The sequence below is a fragment of the Bufo gargarizans genome, chromosome 4, assembly GCF_014858855.1.
Source record: "Bufo gargarizans isolate SCDJY-AF-19 chromosome 4, ASM1485885v1, whole genome shotgun sequence".
Classification (NCBI taxonomy): Eukaryota; Metazoa; Chordata; class Amphibia; order Anura; family Bufonidae; genus Bufo; species Bufo gargarizans.
This window is the reverse complement of record NC_058083.1, coordinates 505,007,297-505,032,299: the sequence shown is the minus strand read 5'-3', so window position 1 is coordinate 505,032,299 and position 25,003 is coordinate 505,007,297. Positions and strand designations below refer to the sequence as shown.

General features: G+C 44.4%; 1 protein-coding gene across 2 annotated transcripts in view; it reads right to left on the bottom strand.

Annotated features, from left to right (window-relative positions):
- Nucleotides 1–17,644: 17,644 nt before the first annotated feature.
- The window catches only part of LOC122935982 (putative deoxyribonuclease tatdn3-A), a 33,235-nt gene continuing 25,876 nt past the window's right edge, over nucleotides 17,645–25,003 (bottom strand). For both annotated transcript variants that reach the window (XM_044291955.1, XM_044291956.1), the window contains one exon: nucleotides 17,645–17,961. In XM_044291955.1, coding sequence (XP_044147890.1) covers nucleotides 17,791–17,961 — 171 coding nt within the window. In that variant the 3' untranslated portion in view covers nucleotides 17,645–17,790. The remainder of the gene's footprint in view (nucleotides 17,962–25,003) is intronic.

The following is a 25,003-nucleotide window of genomic DNA, read 5'->3' as shown; positions in this document are numbered from 1 at the left end:
TAGGCAGCTGCCTAGGGCACAGCTGGGAAAGTGGGGCCGGTGCATGGATTAAAGGGTTTCTGTCATCAGAAAAATCGTTATGTAGCTGGCTGACATTAGCCATGAGCTAAGTCAGCAGAACAAAACTGTATGACTTATATCTCCCTGCCTGCCGTTGTTCGCGCTAAATAATGACTTTTATAATATGCAAATGAGCCTCTAGGTGCTAGTGGGGCGTTGCTGCAGCACTGTTTGGCACGCCCTTGTAAAGGTGATTGATAGCTTCGGTCTCCTCCGTTTATTTTAGTATTAGGCGCAGTGAGTAAAGGACGGCAGCAGACGAGCGTCCTTCACTCACTGCGCCTAATACTAAAATGCACGCCGCAGGCGCGGGACTTGCGAGTCATGGAGGAGACCGACGATGTCAATCACCTTTACGAGGGCATGCCAAACGGTGAGCATTCCGTTTCTGTATGTCCGCGCCGCAAAAAATTTGAACATGTCCTAATATTGTCAGCATTACGACAAGGACAAGGATAGGACTGTTCTATTAGGGGCCAGCTGTTCCGTTCCACAAAATACGGAATGCACACGGACGTCATCCGTATTTTTGTCAATCACCTTTACGAGGGCATGCCAAACGGTGAGCATTCTGTTTCCGTATGTCCACGCCGCAAATTTTTTTAACATGTCCAAATATTGTCCGCATTACGGACAAGGATAGGACTGTTCTATTAGGGGCCAGCTGTTCTGTTCCACAAAATACGGAATGCACACGGACGTCATCCGTATTTTTTGCGGACCACAAAATACATACGGTCGTGTGCATGAGGCCTTAGGGAGAGATTTATCAAACTGGTGTAAAGTAGAACTGGCTTAGTTGGCCATAGCAACCAATCAGATTCCACCTTTTGTTTTCCAAAGGAGAAATGAAAGGTGGAATCTGATTGGTTGCTACTTTACACAAGTTTGATAAATGACCCCATTAAAGTTGTATCTCACCAGTAGGGGTCTGCCGGCTGGGAACCTTATCAATCAGTGGTCCCAAGTACCCCAAATGCGGCGGTCGAACATGTGTGCTGTCGCTCCATTCATTCTCTATGGACAAACACAATGCATACAACATCAAAATAACTTAAAGGGGTTCTACACTTTGTTTTAACTGATGATCTATCCTCTGGATAGATCATCAGCATCTGACCAGCAGGGGTCTGACACTCTGGACCCCCGCCGATCAGCTGTTTGAGAAGGCAGCGGCGCTCCAGCAGTGCCGCGGCCTACTCACTGTTTACCGCAGGCCCAGTGACGTCATGACTAATATCAACTAGCGTGGGCGGGGCTAAGCTCCGTTCAAGTGAAACTTGTACTGTTCTGACGCTGTGGAGGAAAGATCGTTTCGTCAGCACTTCTGTTGGACCGCGGTCTCTGCTGTAGAAACAGTGTGGCACTACTACGAGGCCACTATGTAGCATATGGAGACACAGAATGGCACTATTACTAGATCACTGTGTAGCATATGAGGACATGGTTAGGCACTACTATTAGAGCCGCACCACTCCCAGTCTTGAATCCAATTTTGTGTTTATTAACACCGAAAAAAATAGCAATGTTTTGACAGCAAAGTCTTTTTTAAGCTATATGCTTAAAAAAAAGACTTTGCTGTCGAAACGTTGCTATTTTTTGGGGTGTTAATAAACACAAAATTGGATTCAAGACTGGGAGTGGTGCGGTTTTTTATCTATTTTTTTGGCTACCAAGGGGGCCCTCAGGTTGGGGCCTGGCACTGCGAGCACCACCGCCATTTTACACAGAAATCGACTAACAAGTGGTGCTGTCCTGTCTTCACTTTGACAACTACTATTCGAGCACTATGTAGCATATGGGGACATGACATGACACTACTTCTGGATCACTATGTAGCATATGGGGACATGACATGACACTACTACTGGATCACTATGTAGCATATGGGGACATGACATGACACTACTACTGGATCACTATGTAGCATATGGGGACATGACATGACACTACTATTAGATCACTATGTAGCATATGAGGACATGACATGACACTACTACTAGATCACTATGTAGCATATGGGGACATGACACTACTACTGGATCACTATGTAGCATATGAGGACATGACATGACACTACTACTGGATCACTATGTAGCATATGGGGACATGACATGACACTACTACTAGATCACTATGTAGCATATGAGGACATGACACTACTACTGGATCACTATGTAGCATATGGGGACATGACATGACACTACTACTGGATCACTATGTAGCATATGGGGACATGACATGACACTACTACTGGATCACTATGTAGCATATGGGGACATGACATGACACTACTACTAGATCACTATGTAGCATATGGGGACATGACATGACACTACTACTAGATCACTATGTAGCATATGGGGACATGACATGACACTACTATTAGATCACTATGTAGCATACAGGGACATGATGTGACACTACTACTAGATCACTATGTAGCATACAAGGACATGACATGACACTACTACTGGATCACTATGTAGCATATGGGGACATGACATGACACTACTACTAGATCACTATGTAGCATACAAGGACATGACATGACACTACTACTAGATCACTATGTAGCATATGGGGATATGACATGACACTACTACTAGATCACTATGTAGCATAGGGGGACATGACATGACACTACTACTGGATCACTATGTAGCATATGAGGACATGGTATGAAACTATTACTAGAGTACTGTGTAGCATATGAGGACATGACATGACACTACTACTGGATCACTATGTAGCATATGAGGACATGACATGACACTACTACTAGATCACTATGTAGCATATGGGGATATGACATGACACTACTACTAGATCACTATGTAGCATATGAGGACATGACATGACACTACTACTAGATCACTATGTAGCATACAGGGACATGATGTGACACTACTACTAGATCACTATGTAGCATATGAGGACATGACATGACACTACTACTAGATCACTATGTAGCATATGGGGACATGACATGACACTACTACTGGATCACTATGTAGCATATGAGGACATGACATGACACTACTACTAGATCACTATGTAGCATATGAGGACATGACATGACACTACTACTGGATCACTATGTAGCATATGGGGACATGACATGACACTACTACTGGATCACTATGTAGCATATGGGGACATGACATGACACTACTACTGGATCACTATGTAGCATATGGGGACATGACATGACACTACTACTGGATCACTATGTAGCATACAAGGACATGACATGACACTACTACTAGATCACTATGTAGCATATGGGGACATGACATGACACTACTTCTGGATCACTATGTAGCATACAAGGACATGACATGACACTACTACTGGATCACTATGTAGCATATGGGGACATGACATGACACTACTACTAGATCACTATGTAGCATATGGGGACATGACATGACACTACTACTGGATCACTATGTAGCATATGAGGACATGGTATGAAACTATTACTAGAGTACTGTGTAGCATATGAGGACATGACATGACACTACTACTGGATCACTATGTAGCATATGAGGACATGACATGACACTACTACTAGATCACTATGTAGCATATGAGGACATGACATGACACTACTACTAGATCACTATGTAGCATATGGGGACATGACATGACACTACTACTAGATCACTATGTAGCATATGAGGACATGACATGACACTACTACTAGATCACTATGTAGCATACAGGGACATGATGTGACACTACTACTAGATCACTATGTAGCATATGAGGACATAACATGACACTACTACTAGATCACTATGTAGCATATGAGGACATGACATGACACTACTACTAGATCACTATGTAGCATATGGGGATATGACATGACACTACTACTAGATCACTATGTAGCATATGAGGACATGACATGACACTACTACTAGATCACTATGTAGCATACAGGGACATGATGTGACACTACTACTAGATCACTATGTAGCATATGAGGACATGACATGACACTACTACTAGATCACTATGTAGCATATGGGGACATGACATGACACTACTACTAGATCACTATGTAGCATATGGGGACATGACATGACACTACTACTGGATCACTATGTAGGATATGGGGACATGACATGACACTACTACTGGATCACTATGTAGCATATGAGGACATGACATGACACTACTTCTGGATCACTATGTAGGATATGGGGACATGACATGACACTACTACTGGATCACTATGTAGCATATGAGGACATGACATGACACTACTACTGGATCACTATGTAGCATATGGGGACATGACATGACACTACTTCTGGATCACTATGTAGCATACAAGGACATGACATGACACTACTACTAGATCACTATGTAGCATATGGGGACATGACATGACACTACTTCTGGATCACTATGTAGCATACAAGGACATGACATGACACTACTACTGGATCACTATGTAGCATATGGGGATATGACATGACACTACTACTAGATCACTATGTAGCATAGGGGGACATGACATGACACTACTACTGGATCACTATGTAGCATATGAGGACATGGTATGAAACTATTACTAGAGTACTGTGTAGCATATGAGGACATGACATGACACTACTACTGGATCACTATGTAGCATATGAGGACATGACATGACACTACTACTAGATCACTATGTAGCATATGAGGACATGACATGACACTACTACTAGATCACTATGTAGCATACAGGGACATGATGTGACACTACTACTAGATCACTATGTAGCATATGAGGACATAACATGACACTACTACTAGATCACTATGTAGCATATGAGGACATGACATGACACTACTACTAGATCACTATGTAGCATATGGGGATATGACATGACACTACTACTAGATCACTATGTAGCATATGAGGACATGACATGACACTACTACTAGATCACTATGTAGCATACAGGGACATGATGTGACACTACTACTAGATCACTATGTAGCATATGAGGACATGACATGACACTACTACTAGATCACTATGTAGCATATGGGGACATGACATGACACTACTACTAGATCACTATGTAGCATATGGGGACATGACATGACACTACTACTGAATCACTATGTAGGATATGGGGACATGACATGACACTACTACTGGATCACTATGTAGCATATGAGGACATGACATGACACTACTTCTGGATCACTATGTAGGATATGGGGACATGACATGACACTACTACTGGATCACTATGTAGCATATGAGGACATGACATGACACTACTACTGGATCACTATGTAGCATATGGGGACATGACATGACACTACTACTGGATCACTATGTAGCATATGGGGACATGACATGACACTACTACTGGATCACTATGTAGCATATGAGGACATGCCATGACACTACTACTAGATCACTATTTAGCATATGAGCACATGACACTACTACTGGATCACTATGTAGCATATGGGGACATGACATGACACTACTACTGGATCACTATGTAGCATATGAGGACATGCCATGACACTACAGCTAGATCACTATTTAGCATATGAGCACATGACACTACTACTGGATCACTATGTAGCATATGGGGACATGACATGACACTACTACTGGATCACTATGTAGCATATGAGGACATGCCATGACACTACTACTAGATCACTATTTAGCATATGAGCACATGACACTACTACTGGATCACTATGTAGCATATGAGGACATGACATGACACTACTACTGGATCACTATGTAGCATATGGGGACATGACATGACACTACTACTGGATCACTATGTAGCATATGAGGACATGATATGACACTACTACTAGATCACTATGTAGCATATGAGGACATGACATGACACTACTACTGGATCACTATGTAGCATATGAGGACATGGTATAAAACTATTACTAGAGTACCTTGTAGCATACAGGGACATGGTATGGCTCTACTACTTGGGCCACTGTGTAGCACATGGGGACACAACATGGCACTACAATCAGGGCTCTGTGTGGTACTGCTAGAGGCAGCGTATGACACCATTAGGGTAGGCCTACACAGTGACATGTGTTGTGCGACTTCTTGTCGCAGAAAAGTCACATGTTATTTTTTATAATGATAGTCAATGGTTTCGCACTGTGACTTGCAATTGCGACACGAGACAAGTTGCGGAGAGTTGGATTTTTGTGCGACACAATTAACTGTCATTATAAAAAATGTTGCGTGACATGTCACAGTGTAGTTGTACCCTTATTCTGTACGTGTGGCCCTAGCCTTAGTCAGGCCAGCGAATGGCTCTTGCACAGTAGAGCACTCTGTCCTAAGTATTATACTTATATTACAGAGGTAATTGTGTTCTGAGACCGAATTATAATATGTATAAATTATACCAGCAGGGCTATATGTGTATAGTATAGACAGTACATGTTATTTCATATTTTTATATTTTTTAGGGGCTGGACATTTGGTATAAGCAGCTGGAGCATCTTAACTTGAGACAGAAATGGCCACTGCCACCAGAATGGAAAGAAATACTCCTGGATATTACTACTTGAACTACTACCACCATCGGTTACTGACACAATAAATGCCATTTGAAATCTTAATTTGCTTTCCTTTATTAAAGGCTTTTTCCAAGTGTTTAAAGGGGTTATCCAGTTTCACAAACAGCCGGGCTCCTCACAGGTAATATACTTAAGCCTCTCCCTGAGTCGCTCCTGGTCCCCGCACCGCCACTGCTGCTTCTCCCTGTACACGGATGAAAACATCCGGTGTCCGGGGAGAGCAGGCAATGGCAGATGCAGATGAGCCTCCCTAGCGTCACCGTGAAGCAGCAGCGGCGGGGCGGGGACCAGGAGCGACTCAGGGAGAGGCTTAAGTATAGTACCTGTGAGGGGCCCAGCACATGGGGGGACTGTTTGTGAAATTGGATAACCCCTCTAATACTGATAGCCTATCCTCAGGATAGGTCATCAGTATCTGATGGGTAGCAGTTCGACTCCTGCCAATCAGCAGCGGCTTACCTCTTCCTGGGCCAGCGATGTTATGTTCATCTGTCATGTGACCTTGGTGCTCCTCAGTCCCATTTAAAGAAGACCTTTCCTGTTTTTTTATTAATTGAGATAAATACCTTTACTTGTGGGGTACCCCCCACTGATGCTGCCACCCTGCCAGATTTTTTTAAATATCGCTCCTGCGCCCCGCTGTGTTCCCCCATAGTTTTCCCGCTCAGTATGCTAATACTGAGCATCGGTACAGGGAGGAGGAGATGCCAAGGTTTCTCCATGGGCGCATAGGCGTGCGCAGCCTATTGCATTAGGGTGTGCACCCTAAAGCACAAACACACACCACGCGCGCGTGTGTATATATATATATATATATATGCGTGCCATGCGCGCGCGTGTGTGTATATATATATATATATATATATTACACATACACACTTTGGATCAAAACGGCTCATACACTCAGCCGGCTTCAGTTTCGCTACTGCGCATGCGCCCGCCAGCCTTACATACTAGTGCAGTTAAAGAAGATGCCGGGCGCATGCGCAGTAGCGAAACTGAAGCAGGCTGAGTGTACGAGCCAGAGGCGGGATCACGCTACAGCAGCCCTTTACTGCGCATGCGGGCTGGGAGCGCGGTACCGGCACTGAGATCCGGCATGTCAATAAAGGCGGCCAGAGGCGGGGAGAGCAGGATTGGAGACGCCTAGGCCGCTGCCCCCTTGACTTAAAACCTGACTTGAAGCACGGGGCAGCGACTGAATAAAACATTTTTTGGTGACAGGTTCCCTTTAAGTTGTAAATAATAAACTTGTGCAAAGTATGTACTAGTATGTATACTACTATCTAATAATCCACAATCATTATCTATCACTTGAAACTTCACTAACTTACTGGGGACAGTCAGGACTCCTCTCCAGACTTTTTCTTTTTACTGTGGCAGACTGCTGGGCCGCTGGCAGTGCACAAAAGATCAGAAATTGAATCCATTCACTACTGGGCGCGGGCAGGCAGGCTCCCGCTCTTCACATTCAAAATAGGCAGCCGGCGGCAGCGTAACGTGACGTCACTCACTCTGTCACGCCGCACGCGCATGCTCCTCCCACTTTAGAAGCAGGCGCGTGACGTCGGAGTGAGTGACGTTACGTTAGGCCGCCGGGAGACTTGAGACAAGGAGGAGGCGGAGCACAGCACAGCGGAGCAGTGGGGGTGGAGTCTGGACTGGATGCATTAGTGGATAATCCGATTACACTGATGAGACCAGCATCCAGACCAGCAGTATGTAGTTTAGTATGTCACACTCTCTGTCTCTGACATGATGATGAAGCAGCTGTGCGGCGCACTGCGGTCGGACACTAGTGCGGGGCGGCTGGCAGGCAGTGCAGGAGGCGGAGCACAGGGGTGTGATTAGGGTGTGCCCAGTCACACCCGGCACACGCCTATGCATGGGCGTCTCCTTCTCTCTAGCTGTGCCGCGATCCAATCACTGCAGAGAGCGTCACAGCCAGGGAGAAAAAAAACAACTCACCTTATCCCTGGCTGTGACACTCTCCGCTGCGATTGGATCGCGGCACAGCCAGGGAGAAGGAGACGCCCATGGAGAATTAATTTATCTCAATTAATAAAAAAACATGAAAGGTCCTCTTGGGTACTTTCACACTTGCGTTGATTCCGGCAGGCAGTTCCGTTGCCTGAACTGCCTGCCTGATCAGGCAAACTGTATGCAAAGGATCCTGATCAGTCTGAAAAATGCCTGATCAGTCCGAAAAATGCATTGCAATACCGGATCCATTTTTCCGGTGTCATCAGGCAAAACGGATCCAGTATTTATTTTTTTCAAAATTTTGAAGGTCTGCGCATGCGCAGACCAGAATACCGGATCCGTCAATGCAGCAATTTGAATGCCGGATCAGGTACTAATACATTCCTATGGAAAAAAATGCCTGATCCGACATTCAGGCAAGTGATCAGTTTTTTTGGCCGGAGATAATACCGCAGCATGCTACAGTTTTCTCTCCGTCCTGAAAAGTCAAAAAGACTGAACTGAAGACATCCTGATGCATCCTGAACGGATTTGCTCTCCATTGGGGATATACCTGATCAGTTCTTCTCCGGTATTGAGCCCCTAGGATGGAACTCAGTGCCGGAAAAGAAAAAAAGCTAGTGTGAAAGCGATACCAAGCACAGCCACTATACAATGGACGGCGCTGTGCTTGGTGAGCTGCGAGAAGGCCACGGTACTCACAGTAGTGGTGGTGCCTTCTCAAATAGCTGGTCGGTGGGGGTCCCAGATGTCGGACCCCCACTGATCAGATACTGATGATCAATTAAAAAGTCTAAGGAAACCCCTTTAATTTTACAATCCCAACAACATGGAAATTTCCATTATGAATATGGGCCCTGTAAGGACCCCCTCCCCATGATAACATTATGTTCTGCCGTGTCACGCTGATAATTTCAGGGTAGATTTCCCCTTTATAGAGCACAACAGCAGGAAGACCGTGACAAGTCTGCAACATGCCTACTCCACAGAAGAGGTTTATTCATGAGCTTCCTGACTTCTCATCTATTTCCATCTGTTTGACTTGGTAAAATTTCAGGCCCTGTAGTTATCCTCCTCCTGCTGATAATGGAGCGAAAACGCCGAAAATATTCCCTCCGGATAAAGGTTATCACAACACGGGAGGCAGATGGGAACAATGAGAGGTTTGTTTTCACAGGAGGACGCCGAAGTCACGATCGCTCTGAATGAAAGGAAACGCGCTAGGCCCGATTCAAGGTGTCCTTGTCCCGTGGGCTGTATGGATAGGTAATATGGCGCCCCATGGGCCCCATACAATACATCCGTCCGCCACCCATTTCTTATGGAGGATTTTCTCATGGATTCACAGGGAATCCATTGCCGTATTGTGGGGGGATTCTACCCTAGTGGCAGTATACGGTGCCTCACGAAATGATATGGGTCATGGAGTCTCAAAGGGCATTGTGCAAAAAAATGGTAGCATTTGCCATTTTAAAGCAGGCGGAGCTTATCAGAAGGGGCGGTGCCTTCCTGGCCTGACACATTTACAATACTCACAGCAGAAAACTGGTGGAAATCATCATGGAAGTGTATTCCAGCTCCCGGCTAGAGAAGATTTCAGCTTCTGGAGCACCTACAGCAGAAGATGCAGCTAATTTATTACTTAAAGGGGTATTCCAGTTGGTAAACGTTGTCCCCTACCCACAGGAGAGGGGTTAACTGTTAGATCGGTGGGGGTCGAACCACTGAGACCCCATCAATCATGAGAACGGGAGTCCTGTACCCCCTGCAGCCCTCCTGAAATGACCAGTTGCACATGCACACGTCCACACCATTCATTTCTATGGGAGTTCCAGAGATAGCCGAGCGCTGTACGGTGGATAGGGGGTAACTTTTACCAACCGGAATACTCCTTTAACTAATGAATCCTCCAGTGGGCTTTTTACTGCCATAACTGTAGATCTTTAGTAAATTTTCCCCAAGGCGTCAGATTTATAAAGGGGCACATTTATTAAGACCAGCAGACTGCGGCGCAAAGGACCTTTACAGCTTGGTTTTGTTTTTTTGAGGACTTTTACAATTTTTTCCCCATGGCTTTTTTTTCTGCAGCATTTTTTAAAAGAGGACCTGTCACCACTGCTGACATGAGTGTTTTTTTTGTTTCTGCGTTTTCGTTTTGCGCTCCCTGCCTTCCCAGAGCCATAACTTTTTTATTTTTCCGTTCACATAGCCGTATGATGGCTTGTTTTTTGCGGAACAAGTTGTACTTTCCAAAACCACCATTTAATATTGCATATGATGTAGTGGGAAGCGGGGAAAAAAATCCAAATAGGGTGAAATTAGAAAAAAATTAAATTACGCCAGTTTTTTATTTTTTTTTCTTCACGACGTTCGATGTGCAATAAAACTGACCAGTTACTTTCATTCTACAGGTCAGTACGAATCCAGCGATATCTTATATCTATAGTTTTTCTTGCTTTTTTTTGTAATTCAAACTTTTTTATAATTATGTGTACAGAGCTCTGTGGGGGCTAATTTTTTGAGAGGCGATCTGTACTTTTTAGGGTACTTTCACACTTGCGTTTTTCTTTTCCGGCATAGAGTTCCGTCACAGGGGCTCTATACCGGAAAATAACTGATCAGTTTTATCCTAATGCATTCTGAATGGAGAGTAATCCGTTCAGTTTGCATCAGGATGTCTTCAGTTCAGTCGTTTTGACTGATCAGGCAAAAGAGAAAACCGCAGCATACTACGGTTTTCTCTCCGGCGAAAAAAAACTGAAGACTTGCCTGAACGCCAGATCCGGCATTTTTTCCCATAGGGATGTATTAATGCCGGATCCGGCGTTCAAAATACCGGAATGCCGGATCCGTCGTTCCGTTATGCGCATGCGCAGACTGAAAAAAAGGTGAAAAAAATAAATGCCGGATCCGTTTTGCCGGATGACACCGGAACGACGGATCCGGCATTTCAATGCATTTTTTTTCGACTGATCAGGCATTTTTAAGACTGATCAGGATCCTGATCAGTCTTACTAATGCCATCAGTTTGCATACGTTTTGCCTGATCCGGCAGGCAGTTCCGGCGACGGAACTGCTTGCCGGATCTCTCTGCCGCAAGTGTGAAAGTAGCCTTATTGATACCATTCTGGGGTGTGTATGACTTTTTGATCACTTTTTATTAAATTTTTTGTAGAAAATGAAACGACCAAAAACGACAAATCTGCCATTTTGAAGTTTTTTTCCTTTTCGCTGTATGGGGAAGAAATTTTTGTACTTTGGGTGTTTACGCACATGGTGATATCCATGATGTGTATTTATTTTTTAATTTTTTAGTTCCTTTATTTTTATTTTGGGGAAATTTTGGGGAGATTAGAATTTTTATGTTTTTTTTACACATTTATTTTGTAGTTCCCATAGGGAACTATAACAAGCAATCATTAGATTGCTATTCTCATAGACCCCAATGCATTAGCATGGGAGTATATGAAAAAATTACTAGTTTCCTATGGAGCCCTATTACAGGCAAGTGCTCCATAGGAAACACTGTGCAGCAGCCCCATGTCATTCACCAACCTCTGGTATGTAGCGTGTTCATATGCTGTGGTTCATATGCTGTGGCATCTGAAGTGTAAAATGCCTGTGATTGGTATTACCGCCGATCACGGACATTAGCCGCGGGTGTATGCTGCATGAAACAGCAGGCACCCCGTGGCTATGGCGCCTGCTCAGGAGCAGGCACAATTTTTAAAGACCCGGCCAACGGCGTACTAGTCAGGAAGGAGTTAACAGCTTCATGCATTCCCCATGTAATAACAATTCTGGAGCATCTATTCTTATGGCTCTGTGTTGTGCCGTTCCTTTATTATTTCTACTGGAAGTTATGAATGAATTGCCAATAGCTTGCAGTAAAGGTACAGATGGGTGTTACCAGTTGGGCTGGGGGGGTGTCCCTGCACAGTCTGACCTTGGCAGCACTGATCGGACAGAATCAAACACACCTGCTATTGGTAACACCCAGCAGTACCTTCACTGCTGACTGCTGGCAATTTATTTGTAAACTTCTGGCAGGAATAATACAGGAATGGTACATCACAGAGTCATAAGAATAGATGCTCCAGAATTGTTATTAGATGGGGGATGCAAGTAGTTACTACAACTGACATGTCGGCAGAGGGGACACATCCTCTTTAAGCCCTACTGTTAAAGACGAGTGGATGGACATTAGATTCAGCACTATGAAACATACAGGGTAATACAGCACCACATACCTCATACATCCAGTGAGGTCTCCTCTGATGTAGACGTTCTCTTCCCTCATCTTCTCCATTCGTACCAGACCGCCACAACAAATTCTTTCAGTCGCGTCTCATCTCTGCAGTTTGGCACACAGACATCTTAGATCTCTCACTTTTCCATCATCCTCCCCCTTCTGGTGCCTCAGCAGTGTTATCCTGCTGCTACCCCCAATACTGTGACCGCTGTGCTCCGTCATGCCCCCAAATACTATACTGCAGAAATCACTGTGCCGTGCAGATAGTCCCCCCATAGTAATAGTGCTCCCAGACTGCCCTTACAGTATCCCTAATACCAAGAATGTTCCCCAAGAGTGCCCCCATTAGTAGTAGTGCCCTCCATACTGTGCCCAATGATAATTATAATGCCCCTAACAGCACCCCCAGTATGAATTATGTCTCCTTGGGACCCCTAGCAGAAGTAAGGCACCCTATAGTACCCTCAAGAGTAACAAGGCCCCTCTATAAGGCATACATTTAGAGCCCCCACTAGTACTAAAGCCACCTATAGTGTCCCCAGAAGTTATAAGGCCCCCTATAATGGCTCCAGTAGTTATAATGCCCCCTCTAGTAGCTCCAAGTTTTCAGACTGCCCCTTGCAGTAATAATGAGCCATGTAGTTCCCGTATGTATTATGCCCGCTGTAATGCTCTGGCCTGTATTATAATGCTCCCCCTGTAGTATATATAATACTCTCCGCTCTTGCAGTTACACTTTTTAAAGCTATTTAAAAGAAAAACTTTTAATCGTCCCTTTTTGCCCATAGCAGCCAATCACAATGCACACTATAAGAAATGAAAGCTGTGCTGTGATTGGTTGCTAGGGACAGCAAACACGGTTTAGTTCCCAATTTTCAGAGCCAGTCCCTGCAATTTCTGGCTGTCCCATTTCATAAAGTGTGGGTCTTATGTAAGCCCCGACCATGGCTAGGAGTTCCTGGGCGGTTTTTGACGGCATTCCCAGGGCGGGGCTTTCATGCCCCTAATTTACCAACTACAGTATGCAGGACAGCGTTATGGAATATGTTGGTGCTGTATAAAAAATGACAAATACAGTACATAATACAAATGTCAAATAATTTTATCAAAAAAATAGAACATAGAGCCTGACAGGACATTGACTTCCCTTTATTAATAGCACAAATAACAGACATAAATTATCACATAGAATTTTTAAAGGTATTTTCTGGGACTACAATACTGCTGACCTATCCTTACCTGCCAATCTGCTGATCAGGACTGGGGCAACATGGCGATCTTGGCCACAACCAAAGACTGCTGTGTGGCAGAGCAACCATTGAACTGAATGGGGAAGCAGCGCGACTTCCAAGTGCTACAACCATGACCCAGAATTGCAAATAAAAAAAAAATAATAATCCCGCTTTCTTTTATCATACTGAAAAAACGCATACACATACAGTAAATAGTAAAACACCTTGTCCAAAAATGTAGATTTTACAATATGAAAAAAAAAAAAACAATGCCAGCATTTCCGTCACCTGGTCACACTGCCTCTGCTGAAAAATGTAAAATAAAATATGTTCAAAAAGTTGTGTGCAGCCAAAAATAAAGTACCAATAAAAACTAAAACTCACCCCGCAAACGAAAACACACCGTCAATGGAACAATAAAAAAGGATGGGTGTCGGAATATGGGGACGCAGACCAATTTTTGTTTACAAGCAGTAAAACTATTGAAATTTGGTATCGACGCGATCGCGCTGACCCGCAGAATAAAGTTACTAGGTCTACTTTACCACATTGTGAACGCTGTAAAAACAAAACCTAAAAAAGAATGGTAGAATTGTGTTTTTTTTTTATTTCAGCCACAAATTTTTGGGGGGAGCAGTTTCTCAGCACATTAAATGGAACATTAAATGAAGCCATTAAAAATTACAAATTGTCCTGCAAAAAAAAAAAAAAAAAGCTCTCAGAAGGCAAAGTCAGAGGAAAAAGAAAACTTCACTGCCACATCCCTTTCACTTCAAATTGTTTTTTATTGTTTCATAGCAATATGAAAAATAGACTGAAAGTCAATAAAAGATTCGCATTGACAAGGTCTTGTACAAATCAGCAGACTGAGATAACAGCCAATACAATAGGGATACAGATATTGAATGTATCGTTATATCGCAGTATCAGGTAAAACACAACATAACCTGAGGAAAACCATTATCAAAGGGTAAGTAGGGAGGGGTTTAGGAGACATGGGGGGAAAGGCAGAGGGGAAGAGGGTATAGGTATAATTAGTCTTAGTATCACAGTCACTCTATCAACCAAGACTATTACCAGAAGACAACGCCATATTCCCTCCTTAGGGGGGGGGGGGGGGGTTGGGGGGGGGGGTGCTATCTTCATCAGCAAACCCTCAAAAATGTTTCCAAGGACTCCATATTTCCGAAAAGCGTTGAGGCATTCTGGCATCCCAATGGGCTAATTGTTCTAATCTATAAATTTGGTCACATTTCAAATACCAATGTTGTAACGGTGGGGGTTCGGATTTCCGCCAATATACCGCCACAGGAATACGAGCAGCAGCCAATAGTGTTTTGCATAAGATGTGAGTCTCTCTTGATTTTGTACCCGCTATTTCTCCCATTAAACTAAAAAGACATAATTTGGGTGACGCCCTGACTGTCAGGCCCCTTTCACACGAGCGAGTATTCCGCGCGGGTGCGATGCGCGAGTTGAACGCATTGCACCTGCACTGAATCCTGACCCATTCATTTCTATGGGGCTGTTCACATGAGCGGTGATTTTCACGCATCACTTATGCGTTGCGTGAAAATCGCAGCATGCTCCTCTTTGTGCGTTGCGGTGCGATAATCCACGCAACGCAGGCCCCATAGAAGTGAATGGGGTTGCGTGAAAATCGCAAGCATCCGCAAGCAAGTGCGGATGCGGTGCGATTTTCACGCATGGGTTCTAGGTGACAGTCTATTCACTGTATTATTTTCCCTTATAACATGGTTATAAGGGAAAATAATAGCATTCTGACTACAGAATGCATAGTATAATAGTGCTGGAAGGGTTAAAAAAATAAAAAAGTTAACTCACCTTATCCTCTTCGTTCGTTCCCGGTCTGCTAGCTGTGGGCTTGGGCTAAAGGACCTTTGATGACATCAGATCACATGCTCCATCACCATGGTGATGGACCATGTGATTGGAGCATGTGATCTGACGTCACCACAGGTCATTCAGCCCAAGCACACAGCTAGCAGACCGGGAACGAACTACGCGAACAAGAGGATAAGGTGAGTTAACTTTTTAATTTTTTTAACCCTTCCAGCACTATTATACTATGCATTCTGTAGTCAGAATGCTATTATTTTCCCTTATAACCATGTTATAAAGGAAAATAATACAATCTTCAGAACATCAATCCCAAGCCCAAACTTCTGTGAAGAAGTTCGGGTTTGGGTACCAAACATGCGCGATTTTTCTCACGCGAGTCCAAAACGCATGTCAATGTTTTGCACTCGCGCGGGAAAATTGCGCATTTTCCCGCAACGCACCCGGCTCTTATCCGGGCAAAAAACATGACGCCCGTGTGAAAGAGGCCTTACTCTGCTTATATTGGATAAAACCCTACAGACCTCTTGCCAATAATTTTGTATTTTAGAACACGACCACCAGATATGGCTCTGAGTCCCTACAGCGAGGTCACATCTCCAGCAAATAGAGCTAACTTCTGGGAACATAGTGTGTAAACGTTGTGGAGTATAATACCAATGTGTAAGAACCTTGTAGCTATTTTCTTGTAGTTTTACACATCTAGAGACTTTTCCTGAAGCTGATAATACCTTTGGTAATTCCCATTTATCAAACTTTATAGCTAATTCCTCCTCCCATTTATCGATGAATCTGCATCTATTTGTATTAGTGAAGGAATTAATTGAGGTATATAACTGGGAAATCTTCTTTTTGGGTTCCAGCTTTTGCAATGCCATTTTCTCAAATTTCGTATGTTCCGTGCCCCAAATAGAAGCTCTAGTCATTCCTTTGAAGATGTGGTAACAGTGTGCTATTTGGAATATAGTACAATTTTTCAAGGCAGGATGTGACTGCAATTCTGACATTGATGGTAAGTCAGCATTTGGACACAGGGACATTATCGGTGTCACGTTATTTTTATCCTCTTCCTTGACCGTATTCCAAAAACATAGACTGGACTGACACATAACGTCCCTTACTTGCATCAGTAAAGCATAGTTAGGCATCAGTTTCTGTAGCATATTCATATTACACCACCGCGCTATTGTGTGCTTAGTCATCGAGCTATGTGTTTTTAATAATTTGTTAACCTTCCTTAGATCAAGGAATAGTAAGGATCGTAACGGGAGATTCGACATCGCCTCCTCTACCCTAATGTCTCGTCGACCTGGAGTAGGACGAAGCCAATCCAGGCTTCTAGTACAGAGAATGGCTTTATAATACGTGTGAACATCCGGTACTCCCATACCTCCTGTCGTGGGATGCCGTATTACATACGCCGAGGGCATTCTCGCTTTCTTCCCTCCCCATAAAAACTTAAGAAAAATCTTCTGGACTTTTTTAAAGAAAACTAAAGGGATAGGGATTGGTAGGGCTTGCAAATAATACAGCACTTTTGGAAGGAGTATTGATTTTATCAGGGATTTGCGGCCAAACCAAGAGACAAATGGGATATGCCACATCCCTTTCATTGTTCACTAGGCTCAGCGCCACGCTTTTGGTTGTGGCTGTGCCTGGTATTGCAGCTCAGTCCCATCTGCATCTTTCGTATTGAGATGCTATTCCAGGCAGAACCACTATCAAAAGTGTGGCGCTGTGCTTGGTAAACAATGACAGGGACGCGGACCGTGGCCCCTTCATGGAGCTGACTGGCAGGGACCTGAGGTTTATGAGCTATCCTAAGGACGGGCTGTCAATACTCTCATTATTCAGCCTGTGACGAATCTTTGGAAATAGCCGGAAAGCATTATGTGCTGTCACCTCGCAGACTTTCTCCGATGAAAGGCCCTTCACACGAGCAATGTATTCACAAGGGATGAAGATATTGGCCGGGATATTCCTTTCCTAAAAAGAAAAAAAAAATTGGTCATTCAAATCTCCTCCTAAAGTGTTTGAGGAACCTGCTTAAAGGGCACCTGTCTCCCACCCAGACATGTCGGTTTAGTAACTACTTGCATTCCCCATATAACAACAATTCTGGAGCATCTCTTCTTAGGACTCTGTGTTGTGTTATTCCTCTATTATTCCTACTAGAAATGTATGCATAAAGGTGAAATTAAAACTGAGTGTTAACAGTTGGGGGTGTCCCTGCACAATCTGACAATTAGGGTACATGCACACGTTCAGGATTCATGTGCGGAGAATCCGCACTGAAATCCGCAGGTGTTCGCAGGCAAATCTGTGCGGTCAATCCGCATTAATTGGTGCGGATTTGCATGCGGATTTGCGTGCGGATTTTCCGCATGCGGATTTCACTAAGTGAATGAAGAAAATCCGGTCAGGAAAAAAAAAAATTAATTGACATGTCGCGGATTTAAAAATCCGCACCGCAGGTCAAAATCCGCGCGGAAAAAATCTGCATCGTGTGCATTGAGAATTTCAAATTCTCATAGAATACAATGTACATGACCTACGGTGCGGATTTTCCGCAAGCAAATCCGCGCGCAAAATCTGCACGCAATCCTGATCGTGTGCAGGGGGCCTAAGACAATCAATGCAGACAATGTCATACTTGTAAACTTTTTGTAGGAATAATAGAGGAATGGCACAACAAGTCATAAGAAAAGTTGCTCTAGAACGGATATTATAAGGGGGATGCAAGCAGTTACTAAAACAGACTGGTCAGGGGAGGTGACAGTTCCTTTTTTTTTTTTTTTTTTTTCAGATCCTTTTTTTTATTAACATCGCCAATAATCGCAATGATATAATCTTACAGCATAGTGTAGCAATGACATGTTTTCTTAATATCACATACAGACTTGATCTGAACTCAGACCTTAGCATATAGAATAATACAACTTATAACCCCTGCTCCCCCATTCCCACCCCCATGGTGTTGGTGATCCTTACCAAATATTATTGTTCAAATGCCTAAACAAAAGCCAAGGGTCCCAAAGCTTTTCAAACTTTGTGGGACACCCCCTCTTCTGAAATATAGCCTTCTCGTAAACCAGCATTGTGTCAACTTTGCGTATGAATTCTCTAAGGGTTGGAGGTTCCGCCTGTATCCAGTGCAAGGCTATCAGCTTTCTTGCCACATATAGTAGCCGACCCACTGCTATTTTATACAAATGCTCCATTGCAATCTCTGACACATAACCCAGAATGCACACCTTGGGATCATACGGTATTTGCACTTTATATACATCATGTATGACCTTCAATACCTTCCTCCAGTATCTCCTCAGTTTCTCGCAGCTCCACAGCATATGTATAAGATCCGCAGAGTCCACCAAACACCGAGGACAATCAGCATTGGGTCTATACCCCAAACGATGCAAAAAGACTGGTGTCTTATAAACTCTGTGGACAATAAACAGCTGCGAAAGCTTACCCCCTTCACTCAAGGAGGATAACGGTATCGCTTCAAGAATGTCTGACCACTGGTCGGTAGAGATAGTCCCTATATCCTGTTCCCACTTGCGCATTCTAGACAGAGGGTAAGACATCAGATAATTATCTAGGAGAAGTTTATAAGTCATGGATATCATCCCTCTCCTTACCCCTTTGGATATAATGTGGTGCAAAGCCACATCCCTCTTTGACACCCTAACATTGTTTTTGAATCTCGTGTTACACGCGTGGCATATTTGGAGATATTTATAAAATTGGCTTCTAGTAATACCATACAGTTCCTGCATCGTAGTAAAAGATGCAAAGGCTTCCCCCTCAAGCAGATGGCCTATTCTTAGAATCCCCTTCCGTCTCCAACCCCCAAATCCCTCCAAAGAGACAAATTCGGGCATCCCAGGATTTCCCCATATAGGCGTATATTCCGTAGTTCCTTCAACTTTATCTCACTCCAGGTTTTATACATAGTGTAGCCTAATGTACCCATTGGACCTCCCTGACGAACTTCTGCCCCTTCCAGTAGCAACAAAAGGTCCCGGTTTTTCAATTGATATTGAAATATCTGACTGGTCACATCTCTAGCCTCGGGGTCTAACCATCCCTAGAAGTGTTGACTCTGCGCAGCCCAAAAATATAACAAGGGATTCAGCACCGCCAGTCCCCCCTCTGACTTAGCGTATTGCAACGTTTCTAGTTTGATCCTAGGTTGGCCCTTGCGCCAAATGAGCTCCCGAAAAATGGAGTTGATTTTGTCAAATCTATTCTTTGGAAGCCACACCGGGGAGTTTCGCAAAATATATAGCAACTGAGGCATTAGTATCATCTTGAGAAGATTCGTCCTTCCCGCCACTGATAGATATAGTTTACACCATGCCTTAATTTTGTTCCGAAACTTAAGTAACAGAGGCTCAAGATTAAGTCGCTCAAATTCCTTAATCTTGGGAGACATATATATTCCTAAGTATTTAATAGATTCCACACAGGGGATACTCCTGTCACACGTGACTTAGCCTGACCATCAATGAGCATCAGCGCAGATTTATGCCAATTTATGGTCAACCCAGACAGTTTGCCGTACTGGTCAATGATAGACATAACTGTAACCAGAGAGGATTCAGTGTCTCCCAAATATAGCAGAGTATCATCCGCGTACATCGCCACTTTGTTTTGCACCTCCCCATACCTAAAGCCCTGGATATTAGGGGATTTGCGTATTGCCGCTGACAAAGGTTCTATCGCCACTGCAAATAACAGGGGCGACAATGGACACCCCTGGCATGTGCCCCTCCTCAAATGGAATTTCGCAGACACACCTACCTCCATTCGCCCTAATACTCGCTTTGGGGTTAGAATATAGCACCTTCACCCATGAAATGAACGTGCCTCCAAATCCCATATACTTCCTAAAGTACGCCATAGGAACTGCCACTCTATGCTGTCGAAGGCCTTGGCCGCGTCCAAAGAAAATATAGCTCTGTCCCCCATATTATCAGCGGGTACTTGTAGACTAGCAAAGACTCTTCTTATATTAATTGCGGTCGATTTTTAGGGCATAAAACCAGTCTGGTCTGGGTGTATAATGGATAATATAACTTTAGAGAGACGATTGGCCAAGACCTTCGCCAGCACCTTAACATCTGTTGATAATAAAGAAATCGGTCTATATGAGTCGGGCAGCGAATGATCCTTATCTGGCTTGGGAATGACCACTATCAACGCCTCTTGCATGGAGGACGGTAGCACACCCACTTCTAAAGAGTAGTTTAGTACTTTCAACAGCTCAGGGAGCAATGTGTCCGCGAAAGCCTTGTATAGCTCCACAGGGAGACCATCAAGACCCGGCGCTTTATCATTGGCCATGGAACCCACTGCTACCCTTAATTCCTCCAGTTCAATCGGGGCATCTAGTAACAACCTATCCTCCTGTGACAACCGAGGAAGATCTAACCCCTGCAAAAACCCATCAATATCAGAGTCTGTGCAAGCTGTCTTAGATGAGTATAGGGAAGAGTAAAAGTCGCCTAGTACAGTTAGAATACCCCCAGTATCTCTCCTCAAGATTCCACTAAAGTCAACCAGACCTGTAATACACGGAGAACCCTGCTGCGCTTTAGCTATCATTGAGAGCATATGTCCCACTTTCTCTCCTTCCGCAAAAAATTTTTGTTTATAGAAGAGACGCTTCCTCTCGGCCACCTGCAAGAGATGACACCTCAAGTCCTCCTGCTTGACTCTTAACTGATTGCTCGTCTCTGTAGAAGGTGCGTTTACAAAGGCTTCCTCTGCCAACCTCATATCTGCATGTGCTTGTATATCTTTTTCTTTAGAGTGGGATTTAATCCTACTAATGGCCTTAATCAGGGTACCTCTAAGAAAGGCCTTCATAGCCTCCCACACTGTATGTATAGAGGCCGAACCCTCATTATACTGAAAATATTCCCTCAGGGAATTTGCTATATCAGTAGTATCCCCTATCAGTGTCAGCCAAAAAGCGTTCATACGCCAGTACTTTATCCCCGGCCTGGCTTCCCCAGAAATATCAATTTCTACGCTAAATATAGAATGGTCTGATAAGGACCTGGCCAAATACTTCGATTTCCGGACAAGTGGATACATGTGGGCATTTGCCAGTCCCATATCAATTCTTGACAGAGAGCTATAGGTCGATGAGCAACACGAGTACTGTTTGTCTCCGGGGTGCGCCTCTCTCCACACGTCTGTCAGCCCTACTTCTTTTATTAGCCTACCAAAGGGAGTCTCGTTATTTCTTCCATCTCTTACTACTACATGACATCTGTCCAAAGTTTCGCTTAATACATTGTTGAAATCTCCAACTATCAGCACTGGAGTCTCTGGATAGTCTGCCAGAAATTCCAGCAACAATCTCAGAGGTACCGAAGAGTAGGGAGAAGGTATGTAAATTGTCGCTAGTACCATTCTCACACCCTGCAACATACAGTGGATACCTATAAATCTACCTTCTGAATCTACACATTCTTTCAGACACTTCAAATTTCACATTTCTATTGACCAAGATACTAACCCCCCCTAGAATATGAGGAGAAGACGGAATGCACCGAGTACCCCATCCATGCCTTATTCATTAAATGTATTCTTGGCTTGGTCATGTGCATCTCCTGTAAACAGCAGATCGCAGGTTGAAATCGTGACAGATATAGAAAGATACTCTGTCGTTTGGTAGGCATCCGCCATTCCCCTCACATTCCAACTAAGTATCCTTATGTCTGGCCCCATCATGTCGTATTCGATCATATACCTGTCTAGGCAGATGCCTTAATACCCACATCCAGCAAGGGAGGAGAAGCTCATGAACAGAACCCGCACCCTCTCCCGCTGGAGTACAGCGTTGTACAATTACCCGTTGCAGATCACCAACACCACATAACCCCCTCCCCCCACCCCTTTACCCTTGTGCAGATAACACATATAACTTGTATATGGAACAAGATATCTTCTGTAACCTAGGGCCAATCGAAAAAACCTGGCCTAATAGTGTCCACAACAATGTACAGTCCCGTACACCCTGTCTTTTAGGACTGCAATATTACCGGGGAGCTGCGGTCTAATGCACGCTCAACCCAGTATACGTCTTCAGCAACAGGCCCGAGACAACAGAACTTAATCAACAGCTGTATATATATGATACGCAGACCGTTCCACATAGACATCACAGAACAGCCTGGCAGTTATTAGTACATGCTTCAAGTGTCCCCGTTCTGGCTCCTCAGTCGTCGTTCGTTCTGGTCCAACCACTTCAGCGCCGCATCTGGGTCTTCAAAAAATACTGCAGATCCATAAGCCACCACTCTCAGCTTGGCGGGGAACAACATAGAATACTGGACTTGTAGGTCCCGGAGTCTCCTCTTTATGTCCACAAAGCGGGCCCTCTTTTTCTGTACCTCCGATGAGTAATCGGGAAAGATAGAGATCTGTATCCCATTAATCTGCAGGTCAGGATGGGTTCTGGATGCTCTCAATACAGTGTCTCTGTCCCTATAGTGTAGGATCTTAGCAAGTATTGGACGAGGTGGACGTCCAGGCGGTAGTGGTCGGGTTGGAACACGGTGTGCTCGTTCAACCGCAAATAAAGCAGAGAGACCCTTGTCTTGGAATTTCTCAGCAATCCACTTTTCTATGAATTCAGTGGGATTCTGACCCTCTGTTTTCTCCGGCACACCCACTAGCCGAATATTGTTTCGACGTGAGCGATTTTCAAGATCGTCGGTTTTGGCATACAGCGCCGCTATATCTTTAACTGTTGCTCTACCAGTATCACTCAGCGTTTTGGCGCCATCTTCTAGATCCGACACCCTCCGTTCCACCTCTGTGGTTCTGTCGGCCACTTTGTGTAGATCATGGCGAATTATCGCCATGTCCTCTTTCAGGCTCCCAATATGTAAATTCATGGTCTTAAGCATGGCATTACAACTCGCGGATCGCTGCCATTATATCTTTTAGTGTTGGCTCTGCTGTCTCAATCACATGACTGCATTTCACAGAGCATTTACAATGATGGCCAGATTCAGCATCATGTGGGGGCAGAGGTTGCTGTTCCTCTCCAGAGAAGCACTCCGTGTAGTATTCATCTCTTCTGCAGCCAAATTACACCCCTCCGTATCACCCCATGCGCCCCTCAGGGACCTCTGAGGCTTGTGGGCAAATTTCTCCAGCCGCGCTGCTGCTCCCTGGCTTACCGCGGTCAGCATGTCAGCCACGTCTTCTTCTCCGGCGCCATCTTGGATTCGCTCCTCACGCTCCGATCTGAGCGGTGTTTTGCCTCTTTTCCCCGGCATGTCAGGCTCTGCGGTAGGTAGATCTCCGTCCTGGAAGCTGTTAGGAAGGTCTGTGTGTTAGTGCCGCTTTTTAAAGACAGCCGCTGAACGATTAAAGTCAGGATCGTGACCAGAGCACTGGAGACCCGCGTCCTACTCCATGCGCCTTTAGGCCCCGCCCCCCTCGACAGTTCCTTTTTAACAAGACCCGTCATGAGGTTTTCAAATGAAAACCTTCAAACTTTACTTCTTCCCATTGTCCTCCAGAGTACTGCTCTTTCTTTTCCTTTCTAGGACCCCTGTTCTGTAGATATACCCCCAATAGTATCTGTACAGCCATCGGGGTGGCAATCAAAGCTCTTCTCTATGGTGGGGAGTAAAAGCATCGCTCTAACATAGTCCAATCATAGCGGACAGCCTCGCAGCGGTGCAGAAGCCCAGTGTAATCTTGTGATATGTATTTTATCTCAGGAGACCAGTCTGTGCGAAGCCCTCATCCTGGATAAAGGTCTCCTGAGAACTCCAGAGTTGCTGTTTTTCGGTCCGATCAACCAGTCTGTGCGAAGCCCTCATCCTGGATAAAGGTCTCCTGAGAACTCCAGAGTTGCTGTTTTTCGGTCCGATCAGCTCCCCCCCACCCCAAAAAATATAAAAATGGTATCAATAAAAATTACAGACTGCTGCAGAAAACAAGAACCCTCACACAGTTATGTAAACGGGAATATAAAAAATGTTCTGGGGGT